This window comes from Lynx canadensis, chromosome D3, assembly GCF_007474595.2.
Source record: "Lynx canadensis isolate LIC74 chromosome D3, mLynCan4.pri.v2, whole genome shotgun sequence".
Lineage (NCBI taxonomy): Eukaryota > Metazoa > Chordata > Mammalia > Carnivora > Felidae > Lynx > Lynx canadensis.
This window is the reverse complement of record NC_044314.2, coordinates 14,537,359-14,552,906: the sequence shown is the minus strand read 5'-3', so window position 1 is coordinate 14,552,906 and position 15,548 is coordinate 14,537,359. Positions and strand designations below refer to the sequence as shown.

Here is a 15,548-nt window from a genome sequence, read left to right as displayed (position 1 = left end):
CATTGATCTGAGTGTCTGTTTTTGTGCCAAGACATTTGTGTTCTAAATAGTGCATACTAAATATAATAATACAGAGAATTAAAACATTGGTTAATTATGAATAGACTGCGGGTAGTTTCCTAAATCCTTAGAGTATCCTCCAAGGTTTATCCACGGTCCACGTGACATACCATGGCTTTTTTGTTCAGTATTTTCTCAACCTGATATGCCGCCTTTAATTCTTACAGCAATTCCTAATTTAAGCAAATGCTAACTAGCAAATGTCTTAAGTTTGATTTGGAAATCTGGTGTTAATAGTTAGAATGAAAAAGTAAATGACTTAAACAGAAATACATTTAAATAATATTTATTTTTTCTGTTATTCAATGTAAAAATATGCATTTCAAAACAGTAAGATATTTGATAAGATGCACAACAGAAAAGGCCTGTCTAGATCTCTGTTCCCAAAAGTCTGAGGGGTCCAGGTAACAGTGCGGCAAGGCGAGCCCACGGCTGCAAGTACACATCGCTCTTTTGTCAGCTCACATGGACTCAGGACAACATGAAGACGTGCTTCAAAGAGCAAAATAAAGGCAAATCGCTGAGCACCTTTTACAATGTCATAATAAAATATTCATTAATTCCTCTGTGTGGAAATCTGGGAAAAGATGGAAGGTAAAACTAGGCATAAAAGGAGTTAAATGGTGTTTATAAAGTCGGTTTTCGCTGACTTGTGAAAAAAACGATTAAAAATCCTGAGGCAACGTGAAAGTTCACGGGTTCTGTATCTGTCAATACCATCATCCGTTACAGCAGCTGCTTAGTTGTCCAGCAAGATTTTATATCAGACACGGATGCAGGTGGCCTTACACTGAAATCTACGTTTCTTTCTTTCCTTGTACCATAGTGCTGTCATTGGTACATGAAGTACTATCACGACTTATTACCGCACTTCATTGTAAGCAGAAAGTAAGAAAGTGCGTTTTGCCAAACTGCCTTCTGAATCTTCTAAATTGTATTTGTTCACTCACCGGCCAATTTAAAAAATATAGTATTTTGTAGGGGGCTTCCTGGTCATTAATGTGAACTAGTAATGCAATAATTTAATTCAAAAGGAATTTTTTAAAAAGTGGGACTCAGACTAGCAAAGCTTAGCATCAGCCAAAATCTACTCGCACGCCATGGGCTAAAGGCCAAGTCTACAGTGATACATAAAGGTCACTTTGTGAAAAACCCAAATAAAAATTACTCTCAAACTATTCTGTCCATTAGAATTAGTTTACAAATGGAAATTTAAATTTAGTGAGAGGACTCTAAGCCTTTGGGCTAGAATCTTCCAACCAGAAAGATAAGCAATTTTAACACTGATTCCTATGATACGGTCAGAAAGTTTAACACTGACTTAAAGAATTCTGTTGAAACAATATGTGATAAAAGCTATGCGGGTAACATACTGAGTCTACAAGTAAAAATTAATCCTTTAAAAATTTTTCCCTGAATCAGACACAAATACCAAGTATTTTCTACCTTTCTATCTACAGAAATTCCAATGGGAATCCAGAAATGGAAAAAAAAAAAAAAAAAAAAGAAAACAAAAAGGGACGGTCAACCTGCACCTGGCTGGGACACTATGAAAACCCTGAAGAGCACTAAGAAGACAGTGTCGCTGCACTCCGAGGGAAAATGGCAAACGCCTGCCAACACTGTTTCTACTGAAGCTTCGGTAAGGAACAGATCCCGATTCTCTTTCTAGCGTTATCATTCCTTGCAAAACCAGGGCTGAGCGCTGATAAATATTTGTGGTGCAGCCGGGTGACCGGCTCCAAGCTCAGCCAGTGCTGGCTGTGGACGTGAGCAGCACCGCCCCCACGGGAGCACATTCTCGGCCGCATCTAGGGGACGCTGCGCGGTTGCTGAGCCGACTGTTCCAGGTGCTCTAAAAGCTCAGTGAGAGGGGCCGACAGCTAAAGGAAGAAACTGAAAATGGAAAAAGTCCACGATGTCCTTCCACAGACAGAACCACCATTTCACACACAGAGAAACTCAAGAAAATGGAAGCTCCTTTATTGCAGATAACCTATAAACTCAGAATTCCGCATGTCTTTTTCTCTGTAGGAGCAGAATATGCTGTATATCAATGTCCATTTTCTTACTGAATCCTTGATAAAAGTTTAGTGTAAAAGGAGAATGGGAAGCAGGATCCAGATGTTGAATGATGGCTTGGGCAACATCATATGAGGTGGCTTTTGGGTTTGCCACAGAGTCTGAGTTTCTTTGTCGTGAGCAGGTGGGCCAGGCCATTGAGAAACACCAGAACGATGGTCATGGACATGACAATCACGTAGTGGCTGATGCTACAGAAAGAGAAAAAGAAACATGTTACAGGAAGACACAACACACATGGGAAAGAGCAGGAGAGCTCTCTAAATGTTTCTAAATGTATACATAAAATACACAGAATTACAAAAGATACCAGTGATGGTTCTTAAGTTTATCTATATATTTATTTCTAGTACTCTCTACACCCAGCTCATAACCCCAAGAGCAAGAGTCACATGCTCTTTGAACTGAGCCAGTCAGGTACCCCGATGATCTGGAAATAGGTATCAAAACGTTAAAAAACAAATTTGTCACAGAAGCAGTGATGAGCACAAATATTTTGAGGTATGTCCAATAACTGCAACGTGTTATGAAAATATCTGATTGGTATTGGCACTGCCTGTGTCTTTGTCACCAATAGAAACTGAATTTCAAAATCCAGCTTTTAGAAACAAAGACAATTTTCCGCCTCTAATTCTTGCTCCCTCTGAATAACATCCACAGACTCCCCAAGATATCCCCAGGTTTAGTAGTTTGGCATTTTAGAGCACACCATTCTGTGCTTTGATGGAAGTTAGAAGTACTTCAACAAAACTACCAGCTACCCTCCCCCCCCCAAAAAATGTTACCCAAATTCAAATTCAGGGAAGTAAATGTTTCAGTCAAGGAATCTAAACAAAGGAAAAAGGATACATTTCTTTATGAATCTCTAAGTCAAAGCTACTATCTCCCAGATTCTGCTTTTTTAGACCTTTTATCACTTTTTAACACTTTAAATTATTTTAAATACTTTTAATATTTTAAATTTTTTAAAAAGCTTATTTATTTATTTTGAGAAAGAGGGAGAAGAGAGCACGCATGTGAGCGGGCTAAGAGCGTGGAGCCCCACTTGGGGCTCGATCCCACAAACGTGAGATCATGACCTGAGCCAAAAGCAAGAGTTGGACCCTTAGCTGACTGAGCCGCCCAGGTGCTCCTAAATTACTTTAAAACAAATACGTATTAAATATGACTTGGTTTCTTAACATGGTAAATTTCATGACACCAGTAGATAGGCGACTATCCTTAAATTTAATGGAAGTCTATTTATAAGAGGTATTTTATAGATCACTTATCTCCTTCGCGTGGCCTGAAATCACAAACTTTGGGCCCATTTAAGCTAACATTATTGGCAGGAAACAGTCGTGAAGCTCATCACCTTCATGCAATTGAGCCATAAGGCATTCAGCTTGTGATATTTTCCATCAATCAGGTCTTGGTATCATCTCAGCACACCAGAGTTAAAGCAGCATTCAATTTCAACTGTAAGTGAGTTTGGCTGTTCCCACTCTCTCGCCTTGACTATTCTGACATCATTTAAATCAGCAATTCTCAAGGTGTACATGTGTGATTGGTAGAGGGACGGGGTGTCTGTGTGGAGGGGCATATAGAATCACCAGGAAGGCCTATTCAGCCTGTACAAGGGGTGATAGATAAAAGGTTGATTGTACTTTTCAATCAGGGTAAGGGGCAACGGAAGCAGGTCAAATCTGTCGGGTGTACTGGAGAAGACAAGTTTGAGAATCACTGATTTTTAATAAAGCTTAGTATTCATTATAAGAGTAAAGATATTTTATCACACTTATTAGTGATATTTCGGAGGATATTAAAATAGTATTGAACACAATGAGAAGTTATCATTATATCTAAAGAGAAATGACACTTGAGTTGCCATCTGTATTTTTGTTCAATTTTTTAATGTTTTTATTTATTTTTGAGAGAGAGAGACACACACACACACACAGAGTTCAAGCTGGGGAGGGGCAGAGAGAGAGGCGGAGACACAGAATCAGAAGCAGGCTCCAGGCTCTGAGCTGTCAGCACAGAGCCCGATGTGGGGCTTGAACTCACGAACCGTGAGTTCATGACCTTAGCAGAAGTTGGGCGTTTAACCGACTGAGCCACCCAGGCGCCCGTCATCATCTGTATTTTAATAAAGTATAACAACAGTGCATGCAGGAAACAACTCCAAATGAACACCACTATCAAATCAAACCAATCAAACCGATGATCCTGCCTCTATTCACTTCACACCAAACACATTTAGAACATAAATTTAAACATGTTTTTATAGTTATGGAAATGACCTCAAAGGACTTTTTCTCTAGTTTTAAGAAATGCACTTCTTTCAGTACACCACATAAAAGGCAGTACTCTGTTCAGTTTCTGACCTGCTATGAATGAAGATACAGTATAAAAGATCAAAAGAAGAAAATACTACATTGTAGCTCTGCAGCCCAGCTCAGTTTTATGGCCTGGGCAGAATATTTTTCACATGGCTGTTAAAAGAACACCTGATGCCACAAGGTCCTCCAGAGAACCACAGGCTCAGCTGACTACACTGGCTGGAGTAGATTCCTGTAAGATTCTCAATTTAACTCTGATAAAATCTGCTCAGAAGATGCATTTTGAAACATATTGGCCTATACGCATAAACGCAAATACCGTCTCAGGCCCTAATAATACAATCTTTACTTTTTTTTAAGTTTATTTGAGAGACAGACAGACAGAGAATCGCAAGCAGGTTCCACACTGTAGGTACCAAGCCTAATATGGGGCTCGAACTCATGAACTGCGAGATCACAACCTGAGCCGACATCAAGAGTCAGGCACTTAAACTGAGTGAGCCACTCAGGCATCCCAACACAATCTTTATTTATTTTTATTTGTTTTTAAAAGCTTTAAAAATTTTTATTTATTTTGAGAGTGAGGGAGAGAGAGAGACAGAGAAGGAGAGAGAGAACCCCAAGCAGGCTCCACACCATAGGCGCGGAACCTGATGCAGGACTCAAACTCACGAACTAAGAGATCATGACTTGAGCCGAAATCCAGAGTCAGACACTTAACCAACTGAGACACCCAGGCGCCCCTACAATCTTTATTTTTAAAGAAACTATTACTTATTTGTTAACCTGAAACTAATTGCTGAGGAATCTCGCAAACCTATTTTGAAAACCCACTGCAATCGCCACACTGACACTATGACCATCGTAGCCACACGCAGGCCACATTCACAGGGCTGGTGAGCTCCCAGTCCCCTCGAGAATCCTGGGACACAGTCTCACCTTTTCTGTGTTCATAAAGCAATCACTTAGTAAGGACAAAAGGATAACATTCCATCCCTGTGTATAACAGGCATATTAGAGCTGGAGTTATTAACTGTATTACTAATAAAAAGGAGTTTAGAAGTAAAATTAGTCACAAAGGAAAACTACCGCAGGAACATAATTCAAATAACTCGGGCCTGGTAAGGAAACGCTGCCAATAAGTTTAGTAACATCTGCAACGTGATAAGAAACAACTCAGCTTTTCATATATACGTTCACACAGGAATAATGAGAAACCCAAAACTTAAAAAGCAACTTTCTCACAAACAGAATGCAGGAAAAAGTACAACAATGAGCTTTTGATATGTGAACCTGATTGTATGGTGCTTTAGCTCGGTCTCTTGAAGCCTCTTTTCCAGCCATTATCCAAGCCTCTTCCTCGCAATAAATTAGATGCCGGGGCGCCTGGGTGGCTCAGTCAGTTAGGCGTCCGACTTCAGCTCAGCTCCTGATCTCACGGCTTGTGGGTTCGAGCCCCGCGTCAGGCTCTGTGCTGACAGCTCAGAGCCTGGAGCCTGCTTTGGATTCTGTGTCTCCCTCGCTCTCTGCCCCTCCCCACTCTCTCTCTCTCTCAAAAATAAATAAACATTAAAAAAAATTAAAAAAGAAATTGCATGCCGACAAAGATGCATGAAGCAACTCCTGCCCACCAGAGCCTGAACCACACGGCTCGCCGAGGCAGAGCGTGCTGTTACCGCTACACAGGACACCAAGAGAAGATGACAGAATTCTAACTTGTCAACAGGCGAAGCGGCAAAACAAAATCGTCCCGCTACAGCCCCAGTCCGGGTGATTCCATTAGAAAGCCTAATTTCTCTAACTCAGATTTCAGTTTGTTTCTCCATCCCAACCCCTGCCACCCCCCACACCCCTCTGCAACCATCTTCCTTCCTTACAAGGGCATGTTTTGGACATTATAACATGGGACAAAGAAGACGAGCAGAGCAGAGCAAGGGGTGACCAGGGGAGTGTGTGGGGACTTATGAGGCACTGCCTTCAGCCTGATGAAGAGAACCGAGCTCTGAAGTCTCTCAGGGCAAGCACCCCATTTCACCGAAGGGAGTTAGATCTGTGAGGGCAAAGCCCTGAGACGGAGCTGAAGTGCAGTTTAACCTAACTTAACTAACTGCCTATGCCTTTATCACCTTTCCATCCCCTCTGGATTTTAACGCTCTATCGATGAGGGTGTAATGATTATACCAGAACACCAGACATAAACCAGGACCCTTCCAGATAAACCTGTCCATGTGGTCACCATATGTGAAGAGCAGCTCCCATTATAAAAAAATACTATTAGCACAAAATATTTCTACAGCGTAGTTTTTAACCCTCTATAGCATTAACCAATTATATAATATTTTCATAAATATCATAAGTAAATTATAGCATGAAACATGGGAGTTAACATCCTTTTCTCCCAGCTAGCCCTGCAGAGTGGGTGGGGGTCATCAAAGCATTCCTGACCTGTGGGTGCTAATGCACCATTCTGTTTCCCTTGGTGTGAATGATGCTCAATGCTTGTCTTATGCGTCTATAGTCTCTCTTTCTGCAATTATCTTGTGCTCTGATGAACACTTTATTCCCATGATGGTTGTGTAAAGGAATGCGGGAAATAGGCCTGGAGGTACCATGCAAGTGCCAGGGAGAACGTCATGCTAGATGTTAAGTACAAGTTTTGCAATGGCTCAAAGACTCTGAAAAAAGATCACGCAAGCACAGGTAACAAAAATAGACAAATTGGACTGCGTAAAAATGGAAAACTTTTGTGCCTCAAAGGGCAGACTCAACTACTTTTGGCTCCTTCCCTCCTCATCGATATTTCTTCCTTCTTTAAATCCTAAATGTACAGTGCTCAAAACTCTGCAGTGAATGGTTCCTTTGCAACAATCACAAACAGGATCAGACACAAAGCCACTTTTAAAAAAGGGCTCAGCAGAGGTACAAAACAAAGGCTTTGGGAAATTCACCACAAGTAGAGGCAGCGACAGGCAGTGGGGATACTACAGACCACGGCGGCTCGTCAAGTGCCGTCCTGCGGACCTGTGCAGCCTTCTCTACAAGTCACAGAAGCAAGTCACAGTCTCCGTAGGGCCACAGTGTCCTCATCTCTAAAATGAAGACAGTAAATACAGCTCCTGTGGAAAATATCTACTTGACAGTGTTGTGGTAAAGATCACATGAAATATCGTGTTAGTAGACACCGTAAACACTGCAGCGCAGCACAAATGTAGGTTATTTGTGGCCGAGGTATGACTGGGGCAATCCTCTGACTGACATCCTGGACCTCCTACTTAAGTTCCAGCTTCTGTCCTATTTTGCCTTTTACCCACGTAAACCGATTCCCTGGTCTCCGAACTGCCTTCCTCATGTCTTTCAGGACCCCGATCTCAAATAACCAACTACTGGGCGTGCGGTCACTGTGTTGCAGTCCACGGCCATGCTCTGACCTTGTGGGTAAGTCTCGGCCTCTACTCTACTCTGTAAACAAGCTTACTCCATTTGGACCCCAATGCGGGCTCCAGAACCCCAGCTTTGACAACGGGTAATTAGCATTGATGTATCTAGGGACATTCATCCCTTCCGGCTATGATATTCCTCATGCTCATGAGTTAAATGAAATGACAATAAAATCTTAGAGAGAAGTGAGGGTATTCCATGTGGTTTCTGCTCCATATTTCTCCTTTTCTTTCTTTTCTTTTAATTTTCTTGATGTTTATTTTTGAGAGAGAGAGAGACAAAGTGCAAGTCGGGGCGGGCAGAGGGACAGTGAGACGTAGAATCCAAAGCAGGCTCCAGGCTCCAAGCTGTCAGCACAGAGCCTGACGCAGGGCCCGGACCCCCGAACCATGAGATCATGACCTGAGCCCAAGTCAGACGCTTATCCGATTGAGCCACCCAGGAGCCCCTCTCCTTTCCTTTCTAACTGAGCTAGAAAGAGCTCTACACTTATGACTCTATTTCCTGATCTCCCATCTCATTTATCCATTTTCCTTTCATTTTTATCAGTTATACATGCAGTGCTAAAAACACAAAATAGTGCAGAAAGATTTATAATGAAAACCAACAGCCCTCCTTCCTCCTTACCCGCTTCTCAGGGTGGCTGCTTTAGTCACTTCCCTTTTTAGGTCTTCTGGTGCTTTACCTCCTGAACATGAATGTCTTTATGGTGCTGTTAACTGATACATCAATTTAAAACATTATATATTCAGTCCCTGCTAGGAAAGAGGAGAACTGAGCCTGCTTATACTATAACCCACTCGCTTCAATTTTAGATCTGTTTGCTATTAGCCAGTTTTTCTTCTATTTTTCCTTCTGAGTCAATTTTGACGTATAATTTATATGTAGGAAAATGGAACTAATTTTTAAGTGTCCAGTTAGATGAGTATTGACAAATGGTGCACCCAGGTGACCATCATCACTGTTAAGGTGCAGAACATTTCCATTACGCCAAAAGTGCCCGCATTCTCTTCTACAGTCAGGCTCACCCTAACTCTCGGTGCTAGAGATGGGTGATGGTGATAATCACATTCCTACACAGTAGGAATGAAGCTAATGCTGCTGGACTGCACACTTAAAAAACATTAAGATGGTAAATTTTATTATCTATATTTTACCACAATTAAAAATAAGATGAAAAGGGGTGCCTGGGTGGCTCAGTTGGTTGAGTATCCGACCCTTGATTTCGACTCAGGTCATATTCCCAGGATTGTAGGATCGAGCTCTGCATCGGGCTCTGCGCTGAGCATGGTCTGCTTAAAATGCTCTTTCCCTCTGCCCCTCTCTCCCTGATCACACACACACTCTCTTTATAAAAAAAACAAAAACAAAAAACCCCAGAAGTCTCACACAAAAATACTATATTTAACAAGAATATGTTCCAAACAAAATTCTGGCCTATGTCTAAGATGAAAACAAATTAATCAAACTTTGGAGAGTAAAGGGAAGTATGTCAAACACAAGAAGCAGTGTGAAGGATAAAGACTAGAATAACATCAATACTAATAGTTGCCTTTACTGAAGCTTATTAGATGCTGGACACTGTGCTAAATACTCTACATGGAGTAATTCATTTGGACGACTACACAAGACAGGGGAGAGGTGAGAGGGATTAGATCTCTTGCAGATGGTCTCTCAGCTAAAATGTGGCAGAAACTGTTCAACCCTAGCTGCCCTGGTCTAAAGCTCATGCTCTGACCCGTTATCTTGTCTGGACACTTTGGGATCAGAGGAGGAGACACCAAAACTTTCCCTAAGCATTCAAGCTTAAGAGCAGTGAGAACAAAATGGCCTAGGGAGGACCTTTACATGCCTGGCACACATTGAATGAAAGAGATTCAAATCAGATGAGGCAGGGAGGCAAACACGTCTATGAATAACGAGGCAGTACCGGGAGTGAGCTGCCTAAGAGGTAGGAAGAAAGGAGAGAAGATCTAACAGTCTCACCCAGGCCTACACAATTCCCAGCAATGCAAGTGCTGAATGAATGTCGACTGAATGAAACAGAATCAGTCTAGGGGTGCTTGGGTAGCTCAGTCAGTTAAGCATCTGACTCTTGATCTCAGCTCAGGTCATGATCTCACAGTTCATGGGTTTAAGCCCCATGTCAGGCTCTGTGCTGACAGTGTGGAGCCTGCTTGGGATTCTCTCTCTCTTCCCTTCTCTGTCCCTCCCCCACTTGTGCTCCCACTCTCTTTCTTTCAAAGAGAAGAAATGTAACAGATTAGAGCAATCAGTCACAGTCAAATCACAACAAAGAAAAAATAGACTTTTGGTTCAGATTATACTTTAAATAACACTGGTGTATGTTTCCCACATTAAATGTTCTCATATTAAAGATTCTAAGGGGCAGATAATGGTTACATGCAATTGAAACTGCCACATAAACTTCATACTGCAACTGAGTAGCATCATTTCTCTAAAGAGATTGACAGATATGGAGAACACGCAGATTCTGGAAGTGACCTTCTCTGAAAATCCCGGTTGGATTCAAGCAGTGTCTCTTGCACCTTCCCTGCTCTCCAGGGTTCCCATCGATCCCTACACTGTCCCAAGAAAATGCTTGCTAACGTGCTAATGCCGAGAATTGGAGAGATGGGTCTCACTTCCAGAGGTTTAAAATAATTGCTACTTGCTATGCTTACCTCAAAACTCAAACTGGCACCTTCTACTAAGGTATCAAGTTACTTTTTTTTTTTTTTTTTACCGTACTGTTAAGAATTTCTATATGAATATATACTGCACCTTGTTCCAATATCAAGCCAGCTGCCATAATCCTTGACCAAGAAGAAAAAATGCTGTAAAATAAAACAAAATAGGGCTCCATCAAAAACAAAGGTATTTGGATTCAGCTGAAAAACAATGTTTTAGGATTATGGGTTTCAGATTTCTGACCTCTTATAACCAATATCTAACTAGAAGCTAGAAGAATATGCCCTTTCCAGGAATTTTTCCTTGGACTCAAGCTAGGTATAGCATTACCATTCCAATGAACACAAAAGTGACATTTATGAATAACTAGAAATAAAGATAACTAACTTAATTCTTTTTTCAGTAAGCTCTATGCCCAATGTGGGGCTTGAACTCATGACCCCGAGATCAAGAGTCACAGGCTGTACCAACTAAGCCAGCCAGGTGCCCCAAAGATAACCAATTTTAATAAAAGACACTATGTAATACCAAAGACCTATGTGGAAAAAAGCCATAACATCCATTTATCAACAAATATTTACTGGCATTGTACTATGTGCCAATCACTGTGTTAGGTCCTACAAATAAATTCTCTTGCAGGAGTTGTATAATCTAGTGAATAATTCAATAAAATTATTAGGGGTGTGTGTGTGTGTGTGTGTGTGTGTGTGTGTGTGTGTGTGAAGAGTGTTATCACTGGAAAACACAGGCAATTATGGGAGCATAGAAGAAGGGGTACATACCCCAGATGGAGTAGAAGGGAAGGCTGTCCCAATGAAAAGTCTACAAATCTAAGTAAAAAGTAATAGTCAGTTGAAAGAGGAGTCTGAGGACATCAGAGAAGTGTGTTCCTGCGAGAGGGAATAACCTATATAAATGCCAAGAGTCCAGGCATAGCGTGGCAAGGCCAATGTGAGGCTGGTGTGGAGAAAACACGGTGCGAGGTGATGTGGGTCAAGTAAGCAGAAGTTAGGCCACAAACGGCTTTGTAAGCTAAATTAAGCAATATGACTCTTTATAAAATTAATCAGAATTTAAATTCCCTTCTGTTAACATGTCTTGTTTATTGGCCCCTTTTGAGCAAAATTGAAAGCTGATTTGTCCTGACATTATTATGTGTAATCAATTTCATAAATATACTGGATATCCAGTTCAACAGAACACAAAAATGCTCTCATCTAAATCAAGTGACTAGGAATCTGATTTGGGAAGTTATGCTACCTGGTGTCTCTAATCAGTTCTAGCATAGGATGTTGTATAGTGAAGAATTAGTTTTGCCCAAAGAGAGGTCTGGCCTTTGCCTTCAGTTACTTGGGGTGACATCTAGGCCCATGGGATGTCATGCCTGATGGGTGTATTTGCCTGGAGCCTTAGCCTTTGGGCCATGTGGTATCAGTTCCACCTCTAGAAGGGCTGGACGTTAAAGGTCAGCCAGGGGAACAAAATGTGATTGATCCCCATTAAAAAGTTGACACGGGGGCTCTGGTGAGCCTGGTTGGCAGGACTCTCTGTGTACGTCACACATGGATGCTGTCATGACTCCATAAGGACAAGAGGACCAGAGGTCCCCTCCTAGACTCTGCCTTTTGAGTTTTTTCCCTTGGCTAACTTCAATCTGTATCCTTTCCTATAATAAACCATAACTGTGAATATAACAATTTTCAGTGAGTTTCGTCCTTCTAGCGAATTATCAAACCTGAGAGCAGTTTTGAGAACCCCCTGAACTTGCAGGTGTAAAGTATGTTCTTTTTGTGAATATACTCCATACGAGAGGCTCGCCTACCTGCTCTTTACTCAGAACTCACTTATTAGAGCCATCAACTTGGTAACATCTTCCAACTTAAAAAGCTCTATTTCCTCTTTCCTTCCTTCCTTTCCTCCCTTCTCTCAATCTGAGAGAAGGGTTAAAATAATCAACATTTCAAGCAGGGAAATGATGTATTACCTATATCTAAAGTTAGCTTTTCCTGTTAACTTCCTATGGAAGGTTCATTTCAGACATAATGCACCACGGAAGACTAGGTATAAAATGACAGATTGAAATAAATCAAATAGGAAGACTTCTGATACCTTCAGAAGAACACCCTTCTTGCACAAGTCATATAAAAAGAAAGTAATTTATATGTGTAAATTATGCCAGGACTTTTAACTTAATATCTAAGGATTTCATGTACAGAAATGCATTCAGATTTCTCTTGATTAAATTAAATCAGCACTTAACTTCTCAATCTTATTTATACTGAATATCCAATAATGACTTACCAAAGCCATAATGTCTGATATGACAAGAACCATGAGAAAAAGGCTGGAAAAAAATAAAGATAGATTACACATAATAGAACAGGCACATTTTAAAAGCACCGCAAAATAAAAATTACAACAACCAAATAACCCAATATTCTGTTAGCACTTTTTCTTCTGAGAATACTACTTTTTTGGAAAGGAGCTCTTTTCATGTTATCATTTGCAACTGACCTGCAGTGACGGGCCGGAACCCAAAAATGTTATTTAACATTTTGAATATTTATTTCAACAGTAGGAAAGGGACATGAATTATGATTTTTTAATTAAACTTTTTACCTTGAGATAATCACAGGCAATTACAAGAAATAATATGGAGGGATCTCATGTACCCCTTGCCTAGTTCCCCCCAAGGTAATATTTTACAAAACTATCGTACAGTATCACATCCAGGATATTGACAGTGATACTGTCAAGACACAGAACATTTCCATCAATTACTAGGATCCCTCATGATGCTCTTTTAGAGCCACATCTATGCTCCCTGCACCAACCCTCTGCCTTATCCCATGAGAACCACTAACTCTTCTCCATTTCTATAATTTCGTCATTTCAAGACTGTTGTGTAAGTCGAATCATTTATGTAATACTTTGTGACCTTTTGGGAATCTATTTTTTTTCATTCAGCTTAATTCTCTTGAATTCATCTGAGGTACTGTATGTACCAATAGTTTCATCCTTTTTATTGCTGTGTAGTAATCCACTTGTGGATGTACCACAGCCTGCTTAACCATGTTAAGCACTGAAGGACATTACAAATAAAGCTGCTATAAACACCTGGGTACAGTAGATTTCTCTAGGAAAAATACTACAGAGTGCAATTGTTGGATCTCATGGCAGTTGTGTGTTTAGTTTTATAAGAAACTAAAACTCTTTTCAGAGTGGTTATATATGTTCTCATTTGTAATATCTGAGAGCAATTTCTTGGCATCTTCACTAGTTTTTGGTGTCACTACTTTTTATCTTAGCTATTTTGGTTGTTGTATAACGATACCTCACTGTGGTTTTAATATGCATTCCCTTAATCATTAACAATGTTGAACATCTTTTCTTCAGTTTCTCTGCCATCTGTATATGCTCTCAGGTCTTCTGTTCATTTTGTCATTAAATTGTCTGGTGTGTACTGTTGAGTTTTGAGAGTTCTTTACATATTCCAGATAGTAGTCCTTGGTCAGATACATAGTTTGTAACTATGCTCTGCCAGTATGGGCTTGTCTTTTCATTCTGTTAACAGGGTCTTCTCTTTTGCAGAGCAAAAGCTTTTAATTTTCATCAAGTCCAATTTATCAATTCTTCCTTCTATGGACCATGGTTTTGGTGTCAAGCCTAACTCTTTTCCTAGCCCAAATCTCAAAGATTTTTCTTTGATGCTTTTCCTAAAAGTCTGAATCTGTGGTCCATTTTGAGTTAATTTTTATGTAAGATGTAAGATTTTGGTCAAGGCTTAAAAAAAAATCACAGCATGCCTACTTGATTTCCTTAACAAGGCAATGAAAAATTTAATGCTCATGGGTAATACAGAATCTTAGCTTTTTTAGTTGAAGAAATGGACAAATTTCCCTCCGCATTAAGGTATCACAGCAATTAGATAATAAAAGGGAGAAAATGCAAATCCTAAAATCAACTGGTGCTTTTCTCATAAGTCCAAATAGAAAACAACAATGGAAAGTGTTCATAGAATTTTAAATTTCTATATACACTACAGAGGTGCAAGAAAGCTGCAGATTTCTCTCATCTCATTTATAAATTTAATGTTCTAAAAAAGTCTTTCCTCCCAGGCAAACTCATGTGATCAATTATTGAATTTCATTACACAATTCCATTTCAACTAGTCTAAAATCAGTGCTCCTAGTCTAAAATAATCCTTGACTTCTTTTTAAGACATAATTGTTTTTCTAACTATAGGTCTGAAATATAGAAATGTAACTCAATAGTTCACATACATAGATATGTAGCACAAGTCAGACTTATCCTAAGTGAAGTGTTGTTACCATTCAAAACAAGTCTGATGTAACAGACATACAAGAAGTGTGTTAAACTAAGAGTTTGTGGAGAGCGCAAAGGTCATTCAGTACAACCTCTGTCCAAAGTATCAATTCTCAAAGTAACAATCTCGATGAAATCATGGGCTTTAATGGTTCCAGTTACAGAATCTACCCCAATTTACACAGCCCCAATTATTTCAAACTGCTTTCCTTCTTTGAATCAAAATCCGTGAAACAAAAATTCTACCCTATGGCTGTAGTTCTTCGGGAACAAGAATTAAAAAATAAAGGCAATTTAAATGCAACAGACTTGGGGCGCCTGGGTGGCTCAGTCAGTTGAACGGTCGACTCTTGATTTTAGCTCAGGTCATGATCCCGAGGTTGAGGGATCGAGCCCCGCGTTAGGCTCCCACTCAGAGTATGGAGCCTGCTTATGATTCTCGTTCTCTTCCTCTGCCCCTCTCCCCCACTTGCACTCTCTCTCTCTAAAGTGAAAAAAATGTAAAAAAAAAAAAATGCAACAGACTTTTAAATATATTTTTTGAAGTTTTGTTTGATATTTTTAAATGTTTTTCTAAAACCATGTTTTACTGTGGGACACAGATGATGTTCTGCAACCCTTTTAAAGTAA

At 40.2% G+C, this 15,548-nt stretch overlaps 1 protein-coding gene across 5 annotated transcripts in view; it reads right to left on the bottom strand.

Annotated features, from left to right (window-relative positions):
• Positions 1–2,022: 2,022 nt before the first annotated feature.
• Positions 2,023–15,548, bottom strand: part of PIGN (phosphatidylinositol glycan anchor biosynthesis class N) — a 106,269-nt gene continuing 92,743 nt past the window's right edge. For 4 of the 5 annotated variants that reach the window (XM_030292252.1, XM_030292256.1, XM_030292255.1 and 1 more), the window contains 3 exons: positions 12,894–12,936; positions 10,686–10,738; positions 2,023–2,333 (listed from right to left, as the gene is read on the bottom strand). In XM_030292252.1, coding sequence (XP_030148112.1) covers positions 2,210–2,333; positions 10,686–10,738; positions 12,894–12,936 — 220 coding nt within the window. In that variant the 3' untranslated portion in view covers positions 2,023–2,209. Of the gene's footprint in view, positions 2,334–10,685; positions 10,739–12,893; positions 12,937–15,548 lie in introns of those variants that run through there. The other variant, XR_003963905.1, reaches the window with a different exon arrangement.